At 42.9% G+C, this 16,514-nt stretch overlaps 1 protein-coding gene across 2 annotated transcripts in view; it reads left to right on the top strand.

Moving 5' to 3' along the window:
* FLT1 (fms related receptor tyrosine kinase 1) overlaps window positions 1-16,514 on the top strand; it is a 197,057-nt gene that overhangs the window by 71,911 nt on the left and 108,632 nt on the right. For both annotated transcript variants that reach the window (XM_020882197.2, XM_020882198.2), the window contains one exon: window positions 238-397. In XM_020882197.2, the coding sequence (XP_020737856.2) occupies window positions 238-397 (160 nt within the window). The remainder of the gene's footprint in view (window positions 1-237; window positions 398-16,514) is intronic.

The raw sequence follows: 16,514 nt of genomic DNA, 5'->3' as shown, positions 1-16,514 counted from the left end.
TATGATTTTTTTTTTAATCATTGTGATCAGAACATACATACCATGGAATCAAGTTTTCACCTGCTCTCGAAACATACCTATTGCTTTTCAATTGACATTATGATGACAGTTATACAGGTTTGGTTTTCATTCACGTGTTTGTCTCCTTGACATCAAAACCAGCGAGAACGTGGTCCTTGGTGTTGTGGTCCGGTCATTAGACCAGTTCTCAACCTCTGTCCTGTTCTCTCCTTTCAGTGAAACCCCAGATTTACGAAAAGTCTGTATCATCATTCCCGAATCCAATCCTGTACCCACTGGGCAGCAGACAGATCCTGACCTGCACCATTTATGGAGTCCCCACACCTGCCATCACGTGGTTCTGGCACCCCTGTAACCATAATCACTCCAAAGCAAGGTAGGCACAGTTCGTTTCTCAAATAACTTTTGAATGCTCTTTGACATCTGGACTCCAGGGTCTTTCATAGTCACAGATGGGAGTTGGCACTTGGGATGTGCGGTCCACAGCGGGCAAGGCTTCCCCTGCCCTGGCAAAAGGTAGGCAGTCTACCTAGCTTCTTCCTTACCATGGCTAACTGTGTCCTAATTCTTATAGTTCTAGACTAGGAGCACAGGGACAGAATGAGGGTCCCCCTGTGAACCACTCTTTGGAACTCGGGTTGGAACTCCCATCTCTTGTTCTCCAACTGGGCACCCCCAGGCTTCGGCTCCATCACTACATCAGTTACTGGTCCCCCCATTTAGCACTCCAAAAGCATTGAGCATGACATCAGATCTTCCCACCACTGGTGATCATTGCCTTGCCTAGGCTCTGTGTGTGCTGTTACACTTGTTGGAAATGACCTTCCACGTGCTTTTTGCCCCTTCTAAGAGGTCCATCTTTATCTTCCGAGGCTCATCAGTGGGGTCACCTTCTCCACGAACCTTCCTGACTTTCTCAGTCAGACTCTTTTCTCCCTCCTCAGCGTGAACAGCCCTTTGCTGACACCACTGTCACATCACAAGGTGTGGGTACACTTGTCTTCTCTGAGCTATGAGCTGATTCAGCATCCTCTCTGAATACACAGATGTTCGGGGTGTATTTGCCCTCTCTTAGCCATGCAGTGTTTCCTTGCTTCCTGTTGATGACCGAGCCCTGTTTGCTGTTTTCCATTACTGTTTAGTCTAGAGGATTGATACGTGATAGTTCATGGGAGCGAATTTGAAGGTACACAAATAGAATTGATGGGTGCAGTAGTCAGATAGTAGTGAGACTGCTCAACAATTAGCATTAGGCCAAGATGTTTTTTTTTATTGCTTTTCGTCCCACTTGTAGAGTGGTTGGGAGAGTTGCTATTTTTTTAATTAGCTTAATAAAAAAATAAACACGACATAAACAGAAGAGGCTATTTGGTTTTCTAGATACTTCCTGCAATTTCAGCCTGTCTTCATCTCGTGTTTTAGTCTTTTAAGGCATATTATCCTGATTGTGAAAGTTCCTGGGTGAGTGTGTGATTCCTGAGAAGTGGCTGTTTTCACACCTCTGATTTCTCATATGAATGAATCCTTTGCTAAGAATAGAAATATGAGAACTCACAGATCTGGAATACCTTCTCTACCACTGTGATTCTTCAACCCCAAAGAAAGTGAAATATACTGAGATTTTGTTATTTTGCTGATTTGGAAATAGAATCCATATTTATAGACTCTTTAAGGCCTTGATGTTTGTGCTAACCCAACTTGCAATTGGGGCTTCCCAGGTAGCTTAGTGGTAAAGAATCCACTTGTCCATGCAGGTGTCTTGAGTTTGATCCCTGGGTTGGGAAGATCCCCTGGAGAAGGAAATAGCAACCCACTCAGGTATTTTTACCTGGTGGGCTACAGTCCATAGAGTTGCAAAGAGTTGTACACAACTTAGCAACTAAACAATAACTACTTGCAAATACATTTAGAATAACTAGCTTAAGCTTTTAGGTTTGGATAAAGGTATAGAGTTGAATTTTTATAAAGTAACATAGCCTTTTAAGAATATTCTTATTGTGATTTGACAGTAGCAAATCTAAAATTTCATTTCTATTCAGGATTAGAGCTAATGACTATGTTAGAAAATAAGAATTATGAGTGACAGAACATAATATTATAAAGTTAAGTTTGAATAATGCTAATAAAATATGGTTTTGGAAATGAGGTCAGCTGAAGTGAAACTTTATAAACATTACCTCTTTTTTTCCTGATTTCTCTGTGGTAAGGGGGATCCTTCTTCCATTTTACCAAGTATGCTTGCCAAGGCCTAGAAAGATATCTTATTCCTCTTGGAACTCTCTCAAAGATTGAGAGCAATACCTTAAATCTTCTGTAAATGTTTGTTGGCCGTCTGACATATTCTCTTAATGCTAAAGGCTTTCTTTTCTTTCTTTCTTCTTATCATAAGACAGATCACAAATGAAAGTTTTCACTCTTTCTGTGATGATTCACTTACAAATAAATTGTTGCTTGAAATTATCTGCAGAAAATGTGCGTATCCTTAAGAGTTTCTCATTTTTTAAGTCAGTAGACTGAGTAGCTTACCTGTGTCAAGTCCAACTTTGATGCTTGATGATTGAATCAATACATTTAATGTAGAGATATTTCAGAAAGATGCATGGGACCTTTGTACAATAGAGAGCAAATAGAAAAACTTGATTTCACCCCGCAGAGAGATCAGAGCTCACACTGTCAGACAAAGCTCTCTTTTACTACTAAAATTTTTCAAATATGTCTTTATATGAACTGTTTTTATATACTTAGATTCAGTTGCAGGCAGGAATTTTAGATAGTGACATTTGAATAATGGATGTTCTAGTGCATTGGATTGTAAAAATCTTATTGTTCGGGGTTACACAGTACATATTTGCAGAATGTTATCTGTGCATCTTTGTCAAAAGAGATTACGTGATTAATATATACATATTATTCTTGAATATGTAGACTAATTCTTGGTATTTAATTTTTAGGTTCTAGTTAAGGGATATATCTATGGACCACACCAAAGCATTTATCTTGAAGTTAGAATGTGTTTAAGTAGCTCAAAACTATTCACTGGTTTAAAGTGGCCAACTGGTTAATGAGTCTAAAGTAAAGATATTCAGACTTACTGTATAGCTTCCTGGAGTCCAACAAATATATTTTTTAAAATGATCGGAACTGTTCAAGTAGTTCATCTTTGTGAATACTAAGAGCCTTAAATAAATTTAACAAAAATTGCCTCCTTTAAAAACAATGTGGTAAGCTGCTAAGCTATGCTCAAACTGAATGACATTGTGGTTTTTGATTCACCTAGAATTTGTTCTCATAAAACATTAGGATAAGGATGGGGGAAAGGTACTTACTTTTAAACTCACATACATAATGAACTGAGGGAAAATACAGTAGAATCTTCACCGCCTTTTAATTCCCTGCATATCTGGATAGTAAAGTAGTAGAAGAAGCAGACTGTTTTGAATTTTTAAAAACATTGTGTGTGTGTTTAGTTGCTCAGTTGTGGGTCAGACTCTTTGCAATCCCGTGGACTGTAACCCCCAGCCTCCCTGGTCCATGGAATTTTCCAGGCAAGAATACTGGAGTGGTTAGCCATTTCCTTCTCCAGGGGATCTTCCCTGGGATCCATGGGATCCATGGGATCGAACCCATGGCTTGGGCCACATCTCCTTCATTGCAGGCAGATTTTTCTACTGTAATGGGGTGGAATGTGGGATTTCTCTCACCTCCAGCAACTGGCAGAGACTTGTAAATAGACTGGCCTAACTTGCCCCATGTCAGCCTGAGCATAAACCAGGGAGCTCACAGAAGGGTGGTGAGCTTACAGTACTTTTCACATGTGTTCTTTACAGCTTCTGTTCATATGAAATAGGGGTGATTACATACACTTCATAGAGAGTATACAAGGCTCAAATAAGGCAGTGTGTCTGAGAAAGGTACAGAGTGCCCTGGGAATCTTGCAAGGTTGCAGTTATTGCTTGCATTAGGGTAAATGTCTCCAAGTAAGGCTCCAAAACTTTCAAGGAACCTGGATAACATTTTCCTCCCGACTGAAAAGTTAGTTTCACAACCATGAGAACTTTTACCTAATATTTCTGAGAAATGAGCACAAAGACTAAGGAAAGTAAAATGTGATTTTGCTGTGCTTTAGAAAAAGAGATCTAGTAGGTCTGGGTTGCAAAATCAAAGAAAACAGAATTTATGATTTTTCAGAAGCAGAGAAGAAGAAGGCAAGATAGATGAGCTAGGCAAAAGAAAGAATGAACACAAGTGTGTAACAGGGGAGCTGGGGCCAGCTGCATTCATTGTTTCCCGTCATGGGAGGAAGTGGTTCTGACCTGCGGGTTGGCTGAAGCTGGGGTGGGGTATACTGGGATGTAAGAGAGCTGACTCCTGCCAGATGTTTAGAACTTCACCCCCCTCCCACGCCCTCCAATCCAGACTGTGAAGAACTGAGTAGAACTGTTAACCACCCACGAGGTGAGCTGGTCGCCATCTCATGGCCCTTGGTGAGCTCTGTCACAGTGCTGGTCCAGTCTCAGAAAAGTTTCTCAGATAAGGCCGCCTGCTCCATGGAGGATGCTCTGTAAAGGAACAATATGGGACTGTTTGGAAGGGTCCCCTCTTTAGAGAATGGGGAGGACGAATTTGAGGAAGCCAGGAGAAATTGGGGAAGGGCAATCTGGTTCTTTACTGTAAGGAGGTTCAAGGACAGCAGCCTTTAAGGATGGCAGTTTGGGTTTTAGAACAGACATTCTTTAGACCAGAAACTACCGTAGTTCTCCCCTTCTCAGCATCACAAATTATCATTTCCAGGTCATCAGCAACACTAGTAGATTACAATAGAGTTACAACACATCTCTGTCATCATGCTTGGAAATGGAACCAACATCATGGAAAATGTTAGGTATATTGGGTTCTTATGAAAGTCTCATTTCCTTCACCAGCTATCTGTGACCCATAAAAATCTGTAGAGAGAAATCTGATACACTGTGTTGACATTACCTATATCTTACAATGCATTGTGCACATGGTCAGTATTCAGTCTAAATAGACTTACCATCTACTGCTACTGATTGAGCAAAACAAAGATACATACCTTTTGTGTTTAGAATTTAATGATGTAAAGTCAAACCACTGGGTGATTATGTATCCTCTCTATATACATACCTGCAGCGTCTCTTTTCCACAGTCTTGGGTATGGAGACCTGGGAATGAAGGAAGTGGGTTCTATTCTTGGCCCTGTCCCTGACTTCTCTGTGACCTTGGCCAGTTATTTAATCTGGGCTCCAATTTCCCCTTCTGTGAATGGTAACTGCCCTGCTTCCCCTTTCCTATAATACCCAGTGAGTTAACGAGTGAAATGAGACAACCACTTAAAATGACGTTTTCTTCTTTCTGAAGAGCTTGAAATAATTTCCTAGTGGTTGCACACTATTTCCCTTCCACTTCTTACAAATTTTAAAGCCATTGGACCTCAGGATTAGCTCTGAAGGTCAGGGCCAAATGAACAACAACAATAAAAAAAAAAGAATGCAGAGCGGTTGTTAAGAACAGTCTTACATGTGATGGTGTATACCGTGGTGCAGAATTGACTCAGTAATTACAATGTCGATAATCACTCATTAAGGGAAAAAATGTAGCAGCTCCTCCACTGCTGCTATTTTCCTCTGTCAGTCCTGTCCAGCCCGTACAGACCAAGGAAGGCATTGTCGTTCTTTGCCCAGTTAGCCCTAAAACCTTGCTTGTTCCATTTGGTCTTTTGCCAGTACAGTCTTTCCGAACGCATGCAGTATAACTGGATTCTCAACTCATGGAAGGTGACGTGGGGAGAGTATTCTTTATTGCTTTCTTAGTTAAAATGGTGGGTTTGCTAAGAAAACCTAATAGACATCCATGGAATGTCAAGGAACTACTTCCAAAGCTTTAAAGCAAATCAGATTTGGAGTCTCAAATAATTCTGTGTTTAGGTGTTTGATAGAAAATATTGGGTTGGCCAAAAAGTTTGCTTGGGTTTTCCATAAGATATTATGGAAAAATCCAAACAAACTTTAAAAAAAATTATTTTAAAATTGCAGGATAATTACTTTACAATACTGTGCTGGTTTCATCGTACATCAGTATGAATCAACCACATGTATACATGTGTCTCCACTATCCTGAATCCCGCTCCCACCTCCCTCCCCACCCTACCCGTCCAGGTCCAAACAAACTTTTTCCCAGCCCGAAAATAGTCCCTGTAACACAGCATTGTTCAGACGGCAAAGAATCTGCCTGAAATGCGGAGCCCTGGGTTCGATCCCTGGGTCAGGAAGATCCCCTGAAGAAGGGCATGGCAACCCACTCCAGTATTCTTGCCTAGAAAATCCTATGGACAGAGGGGCCTGGTGGGCTACAGTCCATGGGGGTCGCAAAGTGTTGGACACAATTGAATGACTAACACACACAACATTGTAAATCAGCTCTACTTCAATTTTTAAAAAAAGAAAGAAAATTATATTCCCTGCCACACGGTTTGACATTCCATTTCTGAAACACTCTTGCAGGGGGCGGTAGGGAGGAGTGTATTATGGGGGTGGGGAGATGGGGTTGGCCTACAAAATACAGAGGCAGAGGCCTCTAGGAACTCTGAGAAGTTGCCTAATTGCATTTCTCTATTGTTTACATCACCAAATTGGCAGAGAAAGAAGGCCTGAATCATTAAGGATGTATTAGGTCTAGATCATTTGGGAGAAGCAGTTTTGTGCACCAGTGGGGTATGTAAAATTAACAGGGCAAAAACAAAACAATAATTAATGGTAGTTAATGAGAAATGTATTCAGGGACCGAAATTTAATTGACTACCAGCATGGCTGTCTATTCTTTTTATGCTGAAACAATTTTATGTGCCGTATCTGATTTTTCTAGCAACAAAATGCAAGTTTTACCGGTTTAAGTGCTGAAAAAGCCAATCTCTCCTGGGACTAGATGTAGGTCAATGTCAGAGAGAAGCTGTCATTTAAGATGACCTCGTCTTTTGGAAATTTGATCACATACTTCACGCTTTAATATTTATCACACTCCTTCTAAGTATACAATTTGCACCCACGTTTCATGTGGGTATATCTAGGCAGACTCAAACCAGACAGGCTCCAGAGAATTTTAACTTGGCACACGCAAAACCTCAAATCAAAACAGGGACTTAAAAGATGACCACTTCACCCAAGCCCACCTGAACAGGACTTTGAGCTTTAACAACAGCAACGTGAATCTGGCCACCCCCAAGAAGCTTTCATCACAAGCCAAAAGTGGCTGCTCACCTGGGAAACATCTTGCCTTCTGTTATATAATGATGGGATATGGAAGTGCTCGCCCCCCTTGTGAGTCTTCCAACAACAACCCTTATTAATATTTCATGCAGAGATCTCAAAACAGAGCGAGCTCATTTGCCAATGCCTTTTTGCCACTTTCCTACACTTTGTGGGATTTTCCTCATTCCCCACTCTTCCTAGGAATACAGGGAGTCTGATGAATAATTGCTGCTAATGAATTAACTGTCTCCTGTAATTCCTATCAAACATTCCATTGTGTGTTTAAATTGAACCAAAAGGCTGAGTCACAGAAAGTCTTGCTGGGTGATTTTTAGAGGGATCTTTTGAGCAAAGTTCAATGTTAGCTTTCCCGGAGTAGGAAAACCAGAAGGTAGCAACCCACAATTTGGGGAGATTCCTCCAGAACATTGGCAGAACCTCCCCAGTTGTCTTTGGCCCATGTTCACAGGTTTTTTTTTTTTTCAGTTGAGTGGGCATTTTCATGACCGAATCTAGAAACTCCTATCCTGACACAAGATCCCAAGATAATATGTAAACAAATCCCTTGTAAAACATGCACCTTTCCTTGGAAAGGCACATCTTAGTTATGTATCCATGGGCTGGAGAGACTGTTTCTTGAAACATGGACCTTGGTCTGCAGTTTTCATGTATTGGGTTGGCCAATACATCTTTCCATAAGATATTATGGAAAAAGCCAAATGAACCTTTTGGCCAACCTGATAAACTTCACTGACCTTTTAGGTGAAAAAGCAGAACCCGGTGGACTGGACTAGAAGGAAGCGTGTGATCGATTTATACTGGGGTCCAGGTGGTACTTTCTAATGGGCTTCAATATTCGCTTCTTTATAGCTTCTCTAGAAGCCTCATGGGATGTTTTGTCAGCTTGAATGCAGTTGACTGCTTCATGATGGTAGCTGTTAGAGATTGAACCAATGATCCTTTCTAGGGCCAGAGTTGTGCATATTCCATTACATACATTACCCCTAATCTGTGCAACAATTCCACACGATGGCCACAGTTTCTCCATGAGGAAACTGAAGCTCAGAATTTTCTCTCAGGTGTTTTCAGATCTGGGATAGAAGAGGCTGAGTAGGTTGGTATTTCAGATGGTTACTGTTTGTTGGTGAGCCACAGGACCTCGCAAGGTAGATCGCTGTGGGTTCCTAGAGGAAGGAAAAGAAGTCCTTGATGGGACAGGTTTGGGAGAGCAGTGGCCTCACTTTTTGGGTTTATTCTTGTCACCAGCGATCTCAGAGTCCACTGGTTGAGTTAAAGCTGACCTGGGGTTGGGGGAGGAAAGAAGAAAGAACTTAGCAGCCGTTGGGGGAATCTGACTCCAATCTCACAATCTCTATGGGAACCAGGGATGATGTGAATGAAGCTGGTTCGGGCCCCAAACCTGCAGAGGGAGTAGACCCTTTGAGGGGGTAGAGACCCCACGGGGACAAGCGAGCTTACATAGGACCAACCTCAGGAGGACAACTAGTGAATCAAACAGTGAACTGGCACATTCCCTGAATAGTGCTGCCGTCTCTGTGACTTTCCCACCACGCAGGCGTGTTTGAGCTCCTACAGGGAAGTCCCATTCCCTTCCATTCATGATTCAGGATTAATTTTCTGGGTCAGGATTCAGCAAACACGCAACCCTCAGCAGGGTTCACAAAGCTCATGGACGATTGATAAAAAAGATGAGGGAGAAAGCATAAGGGTTTATAGCTGATGAAAGGCGACATGGAGGCTGCGGACCTCAGCCTCGACGTGCCTGGATCTAGTCACTTTGAGTGATTCTTTCACTTAGAATTTAAGACATTCTAAATATCATATGATATTGTGGACTCTTAAAAAATGGTATAAGTAAACTTATTTACAAAACAGAAATAGAGTCACAGATGTAGAAAACAAATTTATGGTTACCAGTGGGGAAAGGACAGAGGAGGAATAAATTGGGAGGTTGAGACTGATGTGTGAACACTCATGTATATAAAATAGAAAATAAAGACCTACTGTATGCATGGGAAACTCTGCTCAATACTCTAATGACCTATATGGAAAAGACTCTAAAAATGAGTGGATATGTGGGTATGTATAGCTGATTCACTTTGCTGTCTGGTAGAAACTAACACACTGTAAATCAACTATACTTCAAAAAAATTTTTAAGAACTTAAGATATTTTAGAGATTAAAGAGAGCTTGTTTTACAGATGAGAAACTGAAGCTCAAAGATAATTATTCTTCCCCTCATAGCTAGATGATGGTAAGCCCAGGACTAGACCCAAGTCTCAAATTTCTGTCTGCTTATTATTCCTGTTTATTTTTTTTTAGATTATGAAAGTATGATAGCACATTGACAGGAGACTTGGAAAATACAGAATGAAGTTAAATACAGTTCCACTATACATTATGATTATTTTTTAAGTAGATAAATTAAGATTTTTAATTGTAGTTTCAATATCAAACTCTCAAAAATTATTATAATAGAAAAGTAGAAGGATACAGTAGACCTGAAAAGCACTATGAACCAATTCAACATAATTAAGATTTATACAGTTTTCACACAACAGCAGGATACACGCTCTATTCAAGTTCCCATAGGTAAAAAAACAGGAGACACTGGCACATATTCAGGGACATAAAGCAAGGTGCAAAAATTTCATGGTCTAAAGGTATCAAAATCATACAGAGTCTGTTCTCTTATTAGTGGAATTGGTAGAAATCACTATCAAAAGATATTTGAAAGTAACCCACATATTTTCAAGTGCAATGTGACATTTACCAAGAGAGATTCTTTGACTTAGCCATTGAAAGCCTTGATAAAATTAAAAGACTGAAAAGACTGATAAAAGTAAAAGACTGATAAAATTAAAAGACTGAGGGTGATTGCAGAAAAGAAAGCATTTAAATGAGAAATTAATATCAAAGATACTTTAAAAACCCCATGTATTTGGAAGTGAACTGTCCACTTTTAAATGATGAGTGTATCTAAGAAGCCATAACAAGGAAAATTAGAAAATATTTGTAATTCCTGTTATTCTTATTTTCACTACAACATTGTATTGCATCCTGCCCAGTAGTGGGGCTTCCCAGGTGGCACTAGTGATAAAGAACCCATCTGCCGATGAAGGAGACGTAAGCGACATGGGTTTCATCCCTGGGTTGGAAAGATCCCCTGGACAACCCACTCCCGTATTCTTGCCTGGAGAATCCCATGGACAGAGGAGCCAGGCAGGCTGTGGTTCATAGGGTCTCAAAGAGTTGGACATGACTGAAGCGATTTAGCATGCATGCACAGTCCAATAGTACTTAGCCCAGATACTTAGCTCAAATCTGTTTGCTTACAGTTGTTTTTGGTTGCTCTGGGGCCGCCCACTGCAAAGCTACTTCCCTCTCTAGCATCAGATACACACACGTGTCCAGCGAACGCTGACAATCTGACATAACAGTCCCTAACATTGGGTTCATGTTCCCCCACAAAACATGCTTGCATCTTTGGACAGGTCTTCTAACAATGGTGATTTACTGCAAAGAAATTTAATTTGTAAGATGCTCGGTGCAATGCCTGGTACACAGCAGACAGGTCGTTCATGTTAGCGGTGATTATCTGACCAGACTGAGGGCTACTTAAGAGCAGGGACTAGGTCTTACTCATCATCATAACCTCAGGGCTTAGCCCAGCTACCTGGGGACCAGCAGAAGAGCACAGTGTCTCTCACTGAGTGATGGCCCAATAAGAAGAGCCAATCATAATAGCTGACTAGACATGGACTCAGTCTCACATGGGTGTCAACCCAGCCATCCATCACTCACTTCAGACATGTTGAGAAAGGGGCACTGCTGACCCTCCAGTGACCTCACACATCCCCCTCAACCCAGCACCGTGTCACCACCATCAGGGCTCTGTACTCCCAAGGAGGAGCATTAATGACCCAGGATGGGGCTCATCATATTGGGATCCACATCTGACAAGTAAATAGTATTAGATAGTTTCTATGCAAACAATGATGCTGACATGTGCAGAAGCACCTTCTAGGCTAATAGAAAATAACCAACCAGCAGCTAATAACTACTAGCACCATTTGATTCAAATAAAAATTAATTTGTACACATAATTCATTTAAGAAGTAGAATCATGTCCTCCAAAAGAAGTACAAGATTTAGTTCCTTCTGTTATTAAGGATATGGTTATTGAAAAGTCAAATGCATGGAAAAGTATCAGAAGACAAATGAACACAAGCCAGTAAATGTCCAGAGCCCACGCACCATGGTAGGCTGGACAGGATGTGGGGCAGTGAGGGTTTGAAGAACTGAGGCAGAATTCACTAGTGCAGCCAGGTCTAGGATATTACAACTCCTCTAGTCAGTTCGGTTGCTCAGTCATGTCTGACTCTGCGACCCCATGGACTGCAGCACGCCAAGCTTCCCTGTCCATCACCAACTCCTGTAGCTTGCTCAAACACATGTCCATCCAACCATCTCATTCTCTCTTGCCCCCTTCTCTTCGTAACTTCAATCTTTCCCAGCATCAGGGTCTTTGCTAATGAGTCAGTTCTTCGCATCAGGTGGCCAAAGTATTGGAGTTTCAGCTTCAGCATCAGTCCTTCCAATGAATATTCAGGACTGATTTCCTTTAGGATGGACTGGGTTGATCTTGCAGTCCAAGGGACTCTCAAGAGTCATCTCCATCACCACAGTTCAAAAGCATCAATTCTTCAGCACTCAGCTTTCTTTATAGTCCAACTCTCACATCCATACATGACTACTGGAAAAACCACAGCTTTGACTAGACAGACCTTTGTCAGCAAAGTAATGTCTCTGCTTTTTAATATGCTCTCTAGTTTGGTCATAGCTTTTCTTCCAAGGAGCAAGCGAAAATCACTGCATCCAAAATCACTGCAGATGGTGACTGCAGCCATGAAATTAAAAGACACAAGACACTTAATCCTTGGAAGAAAAGCTATGACCAACCTAGACAACTCCTTTGACTTCCTGAATAATCTGAAGATTTTACCATTTTCCACCCCATCTTAACATCGCCAACAAAGGAAGCAACCCGTTGTTACCATGTCTTACTAGTTTTCTTACAGGGATTAAAAAACAGAAAGGAAATAATTCAGAGAAGGTCCTTTTGCATCAGCAGACATGAGAGTGATACTGAGTTAAGAACACATCCGTGCCCAAAGAATTCGTGGTGGTTCGTGAAAAGTACAATTCATTATTTAGCAAATCTGGATGAAGATGGGGTAGGACATAGATATGGCCCACATGCTTTACTTGCTAGTTGTCAAAGAAAGACATGAAATAGACATTTGCAAGAAGAAGGGGCCCATGAGATAAAGGCAAAACAAGAGAAATACAATTTTTCAGGGAACTGAGATCCGAGAAAAGTGATTTCTCCTCTCCTCCTCTGTGGGCTGTAGGCAACAAATTCCTCAACCACATTTCCACTCCAGACAGTGAGTGTCACAGGGCTGGTTATTACCACATCTTCCATGGTGACTGGTGGCATGACACCAAGGCCGAATTTATTAAGAGTAATTCCTTGGGCTGACATGACCCAGCGATTTTAGAAGTATTCGAGGAATTAGAAAGACCAGTCAAGGCCTCTGATCCATTTCCTATGACGTGATTCTCCCCACCTCGTCATCCTGCCTCCCATGACCAAAAAGTTGCAACACCATGATCCAGACTCAGGTCTGACTTGGTCTAGAATTTCTGCTTAATGTGATTCCCCGCCATCCAGCCCTGAAGGCCACCTGGACATCTCCATGTTGACTGCGGTATAGTAATCAGCTCTCCTTATGGAAACAATACATAGCCATAGCTTGACATATGCTTCCCTGAGCAACTGGAGTCAATACCTTAAGACTCCTTGAATCTTCTGGAAGTAAAGGAGTTTATTTGTAGTCGCTCCTGCTGTTGCCGCTGCTGCTGCTAAGTTGCTTCAGTCGTGTCTGACTCTCTGCGGCCCCCTGGACTATAACTTGCCAGGCTCCTCTGTCCATGGGATTCTCCAGGCACGAATACTGGAGTAGAGTGCCATATCCTTCTCCAAGGGATCTTCCCAACCCAGGGATCGAACCTCTGTCTCTTATGTCTTCTGCATTAGCAGGTGAGTTCTTTACCACCCTGAACATTTCCCTAAGGACTTTTTAAATAAAATTTATCTAATCACCCTTCCTCCGCTGACCAGCCTTTCACTAGGAAGAAAAGTGAATGAAGAAAACGATGGCTTCTCTAAGGCTCCTATCGGGATGTAGCCAAGGAGGTGACCCCCTCCCAGCCCCACGGTCACCCTGGTGTAGTGCTGTCGTCAGGATGCCCTGGCCCCTGTTTCCTAAAAGAGAGAGAGAGTCAGAGTCGGGGGTGGGGGAGGCGGTCCCGGGCGCCCTCGGTGGAGGCGAGCAGGGGCGAGAGAAGGAAGGAAGGCAGGGGCTGGGAGGACAGGCCTTGCTCCGAGTGTGAATGGACCGTGGGGCCTCGAGAGCAGGAAGTGCCGTGGGCCAAGACGCTCACGGAAAAGCTCTTATCTCAGCAGAGCTGGCCAGCCCCCTGGACGCCCCTCGCCATCGTCCCGGGCACTGACCCCAGCCTCCAGTCCCCGAAAAGCCTTCTCCGCTCCCCTCCCCAGGCTGTTCAGACAAGAAGTAGTTTTCACTATGGGCTCCAAGGCGGCATGAGGTCCTCTGGCTGTGTCAGAAAGGCCCCCCGATGCCCGCCCCCATCCCAGAATCCCCCCAGCCTGACCCTGTGACCAGCGCGGAGGCCCAGGCCCTTTTCCTGGAGCAGAAGGAGCAGGAACCGTTCTGTCTAAACACTCCTGCCCGCTCTCCGCCGCCCGCCTTCTGCCAGCATCCTCTCCTCTGTATTGTTTTATTTGTTTTAAGAGAATGTGAGAGAAGGGGAAAAGATAGTGTTTGCAGATTCTGTTAATCTGATGGCTCAGACACACGCGCGCCACTGTTTGACACGACGCCGCCATAGCGCAGGGAAGTTTACACGAGGCCCTTCTGCAAGAGGGCGGGCAGCGATGGGGAGCCGCCCCTGGTCCTGTCCTTTGGCGGGGATCCAGGTGGTCCTTTTTTTTTTTTCTTTCTTCCCCTTTCCACTTCTTAAAAAGACATTTTACAGCCTCGATTTGCTCTTTACTACTGCCTTCCTCCTTTGTTTCCTTACTTGAAATAGTTCGCTGTTCTTCACAAACAGATTCTAATCACAGTGAGCACAGGCGGTCAGACCCCAAACAAAGACACAGACTTTGCACAAGAAGCCCCCAGCTTCCATCATCTGGAAGAGAATAAAGGGGAGGGAGATTAGCTTGCATCCTGGGACTTTGCAGAACTTTTAGAGCCCTTTTCACTGCAAAATTAAAGGTGCTTTCATTATACATTAATATTTACCATCTTCCTAGGCATGGCTCAGGCTCAAATAGGCAGCCACTGGATATTGGGGTGCTCAGCTCACCACCGTGTATCCCCCATCCCACCCCAGAGGTCCCTTCTAAACCAGTTGCCTGCTATAAGTGTACTGGCATTCCTAATAAAAGATCAGCTTCATCCCAGAACGTGTTTAGGACTCATGCAGGCAACAGTTTTAAGTTACCAAGGGGAAAAAAAAGATTGCCAGTAAAGTGGGTTCTTTCTTTTGCTGCAAGATTTTTTCTAATGATGAACTTCATCAGCCAGCAGAAGGCCAAGATTTCCTATAATTTTAGCATCTTAATGATGAAACCTAACGAACTAAAAACTGTAATTATAAACTCTTCCTCTGCTCCTTCCCCATCCCCCCACCAAAGGACTCGGGGCTACATCTCCCTTCTGAAAGCTAAGATTTCGCTTCTCTGGGTGTCTGACTTTGTACCAGTTGGCCTCAGAGGACCCCCAGAGTTTTCTAACATGACTCAAGCATGGTGGTAAAATTTGGCTGGGAGTGGGGGGCGAATTCCCTTGGGAGCAGAATTCATCTCCTGGGATGGACTGAGTTCTGGTGTGGTGGAAAGAGTTAGGAATATCTGGGTTCTAACTCCAGATTTGTCTGCCACTTTATCTATGAATCTGAGCAAGACATTGGATTTTCCCGAGTCTCAGTTCTCTTATTTATTGGTAAAGGGAATTGTGAAGTGGAGATCGTAACACCCACTTCACTGGTGACCACTAGAGTTAGTTCAGCTTAAATGTGTGCAGGGGCTTCCTCAGACACGGTACAATAAGAGCAGCCCACTAGAAACTGGCTCCCTTCAGCCCAACCAAGAGCCCAACTTAGCAGAACAGAGATTTTTGAAAGAAAGGTCAGCTTAATGTCATTTGTCACAGAGTGAAAGGGGATCCTAAAAAGACAACAACAAAAACCAACTATCTTAAGAAAGATTCAGGCCATAGAGTAGACCTTCTAGTATTGGGGTGGTGATTAAGTTTGCTAGAAATCATTTACAAAATGAGACTGTTGAGGTAACTATAGGAGTTTCCTCTTAGGTACCGTTACAGGCACATAATGGCACTAAAACGAGCAGTTTCTCAAAAGGCTGAATGAAGGGCTGAACCATCTCACCTTGTTGTTCAGAGAGTCTGCATTTTCTGCCACGAGAGCCGCTCTAGAGAAAACACAGACACTAGCCCTCAGTGGGCTAAAGCTCATCTCTGCCTTCTGATTCCACCAGATGCAATAACCCATCCCCTAGAGAAAGAGCCAGCTCTGCATTTGGGGTGGGGGTTGGGGAGGGGAAAGAAAGGCAGGAGGACCGCAGAAAGTCTGACAGTCAGGACTGTTCAAAGCCAGCACCTTGGGGAAAGCACAGGTCCACATAAGCAGGTGCACACACTGCATTCAGTTTCCTGTGATGGATCTGTAAAGGTGAACAGACCGAGGTCAGAAATCATGGGATGCCTAATGGAATGTAGACTGTCATTGCAGACCACGTGCATGGTGGGCACGCAGTACATTTGAGTTGTGTATCATGAGAGCTGTTTGTCAAATCTTGAGAAAAGCAATTGACTGGGTTATTAATGCCAAAAGGGCTTAAAAAAAAAAAATCCAGTCCCCAACACAGTAATGGTGTATGTGTAGTGATTATTTGAGAAGTCTTTCCTCCTGGGATACAAAAAAACTCTGAAGTATAACAGTTTCTTTTCAGATGATGACAGAACATGGACATGCTACATGTGGCACACAGGTTAAATGCGCCAATTCTGGAGTAAGACAGAACCAATTGCAAAG

Source organism: Odocoileus virginianus, chromosome 8, assembly GCF_023699985.2.
Source record: "Odocoileus virginianus isolate 20LAN1187 ecotype Illinois chromosome 8, Ovbor_1.2, whole genome shotgun sequence".
Lineage (NCBI taxonomy): Eukaryota > Metazoa > Chordata > Mammalia > Artiodactyla > Cervidae > Odocoileus > Odocoileus virginianus.
Note: the sequence above shows the minus strand (reverse complement) of the source record. Positions and strands in the feature narration are given on the sequence as shown.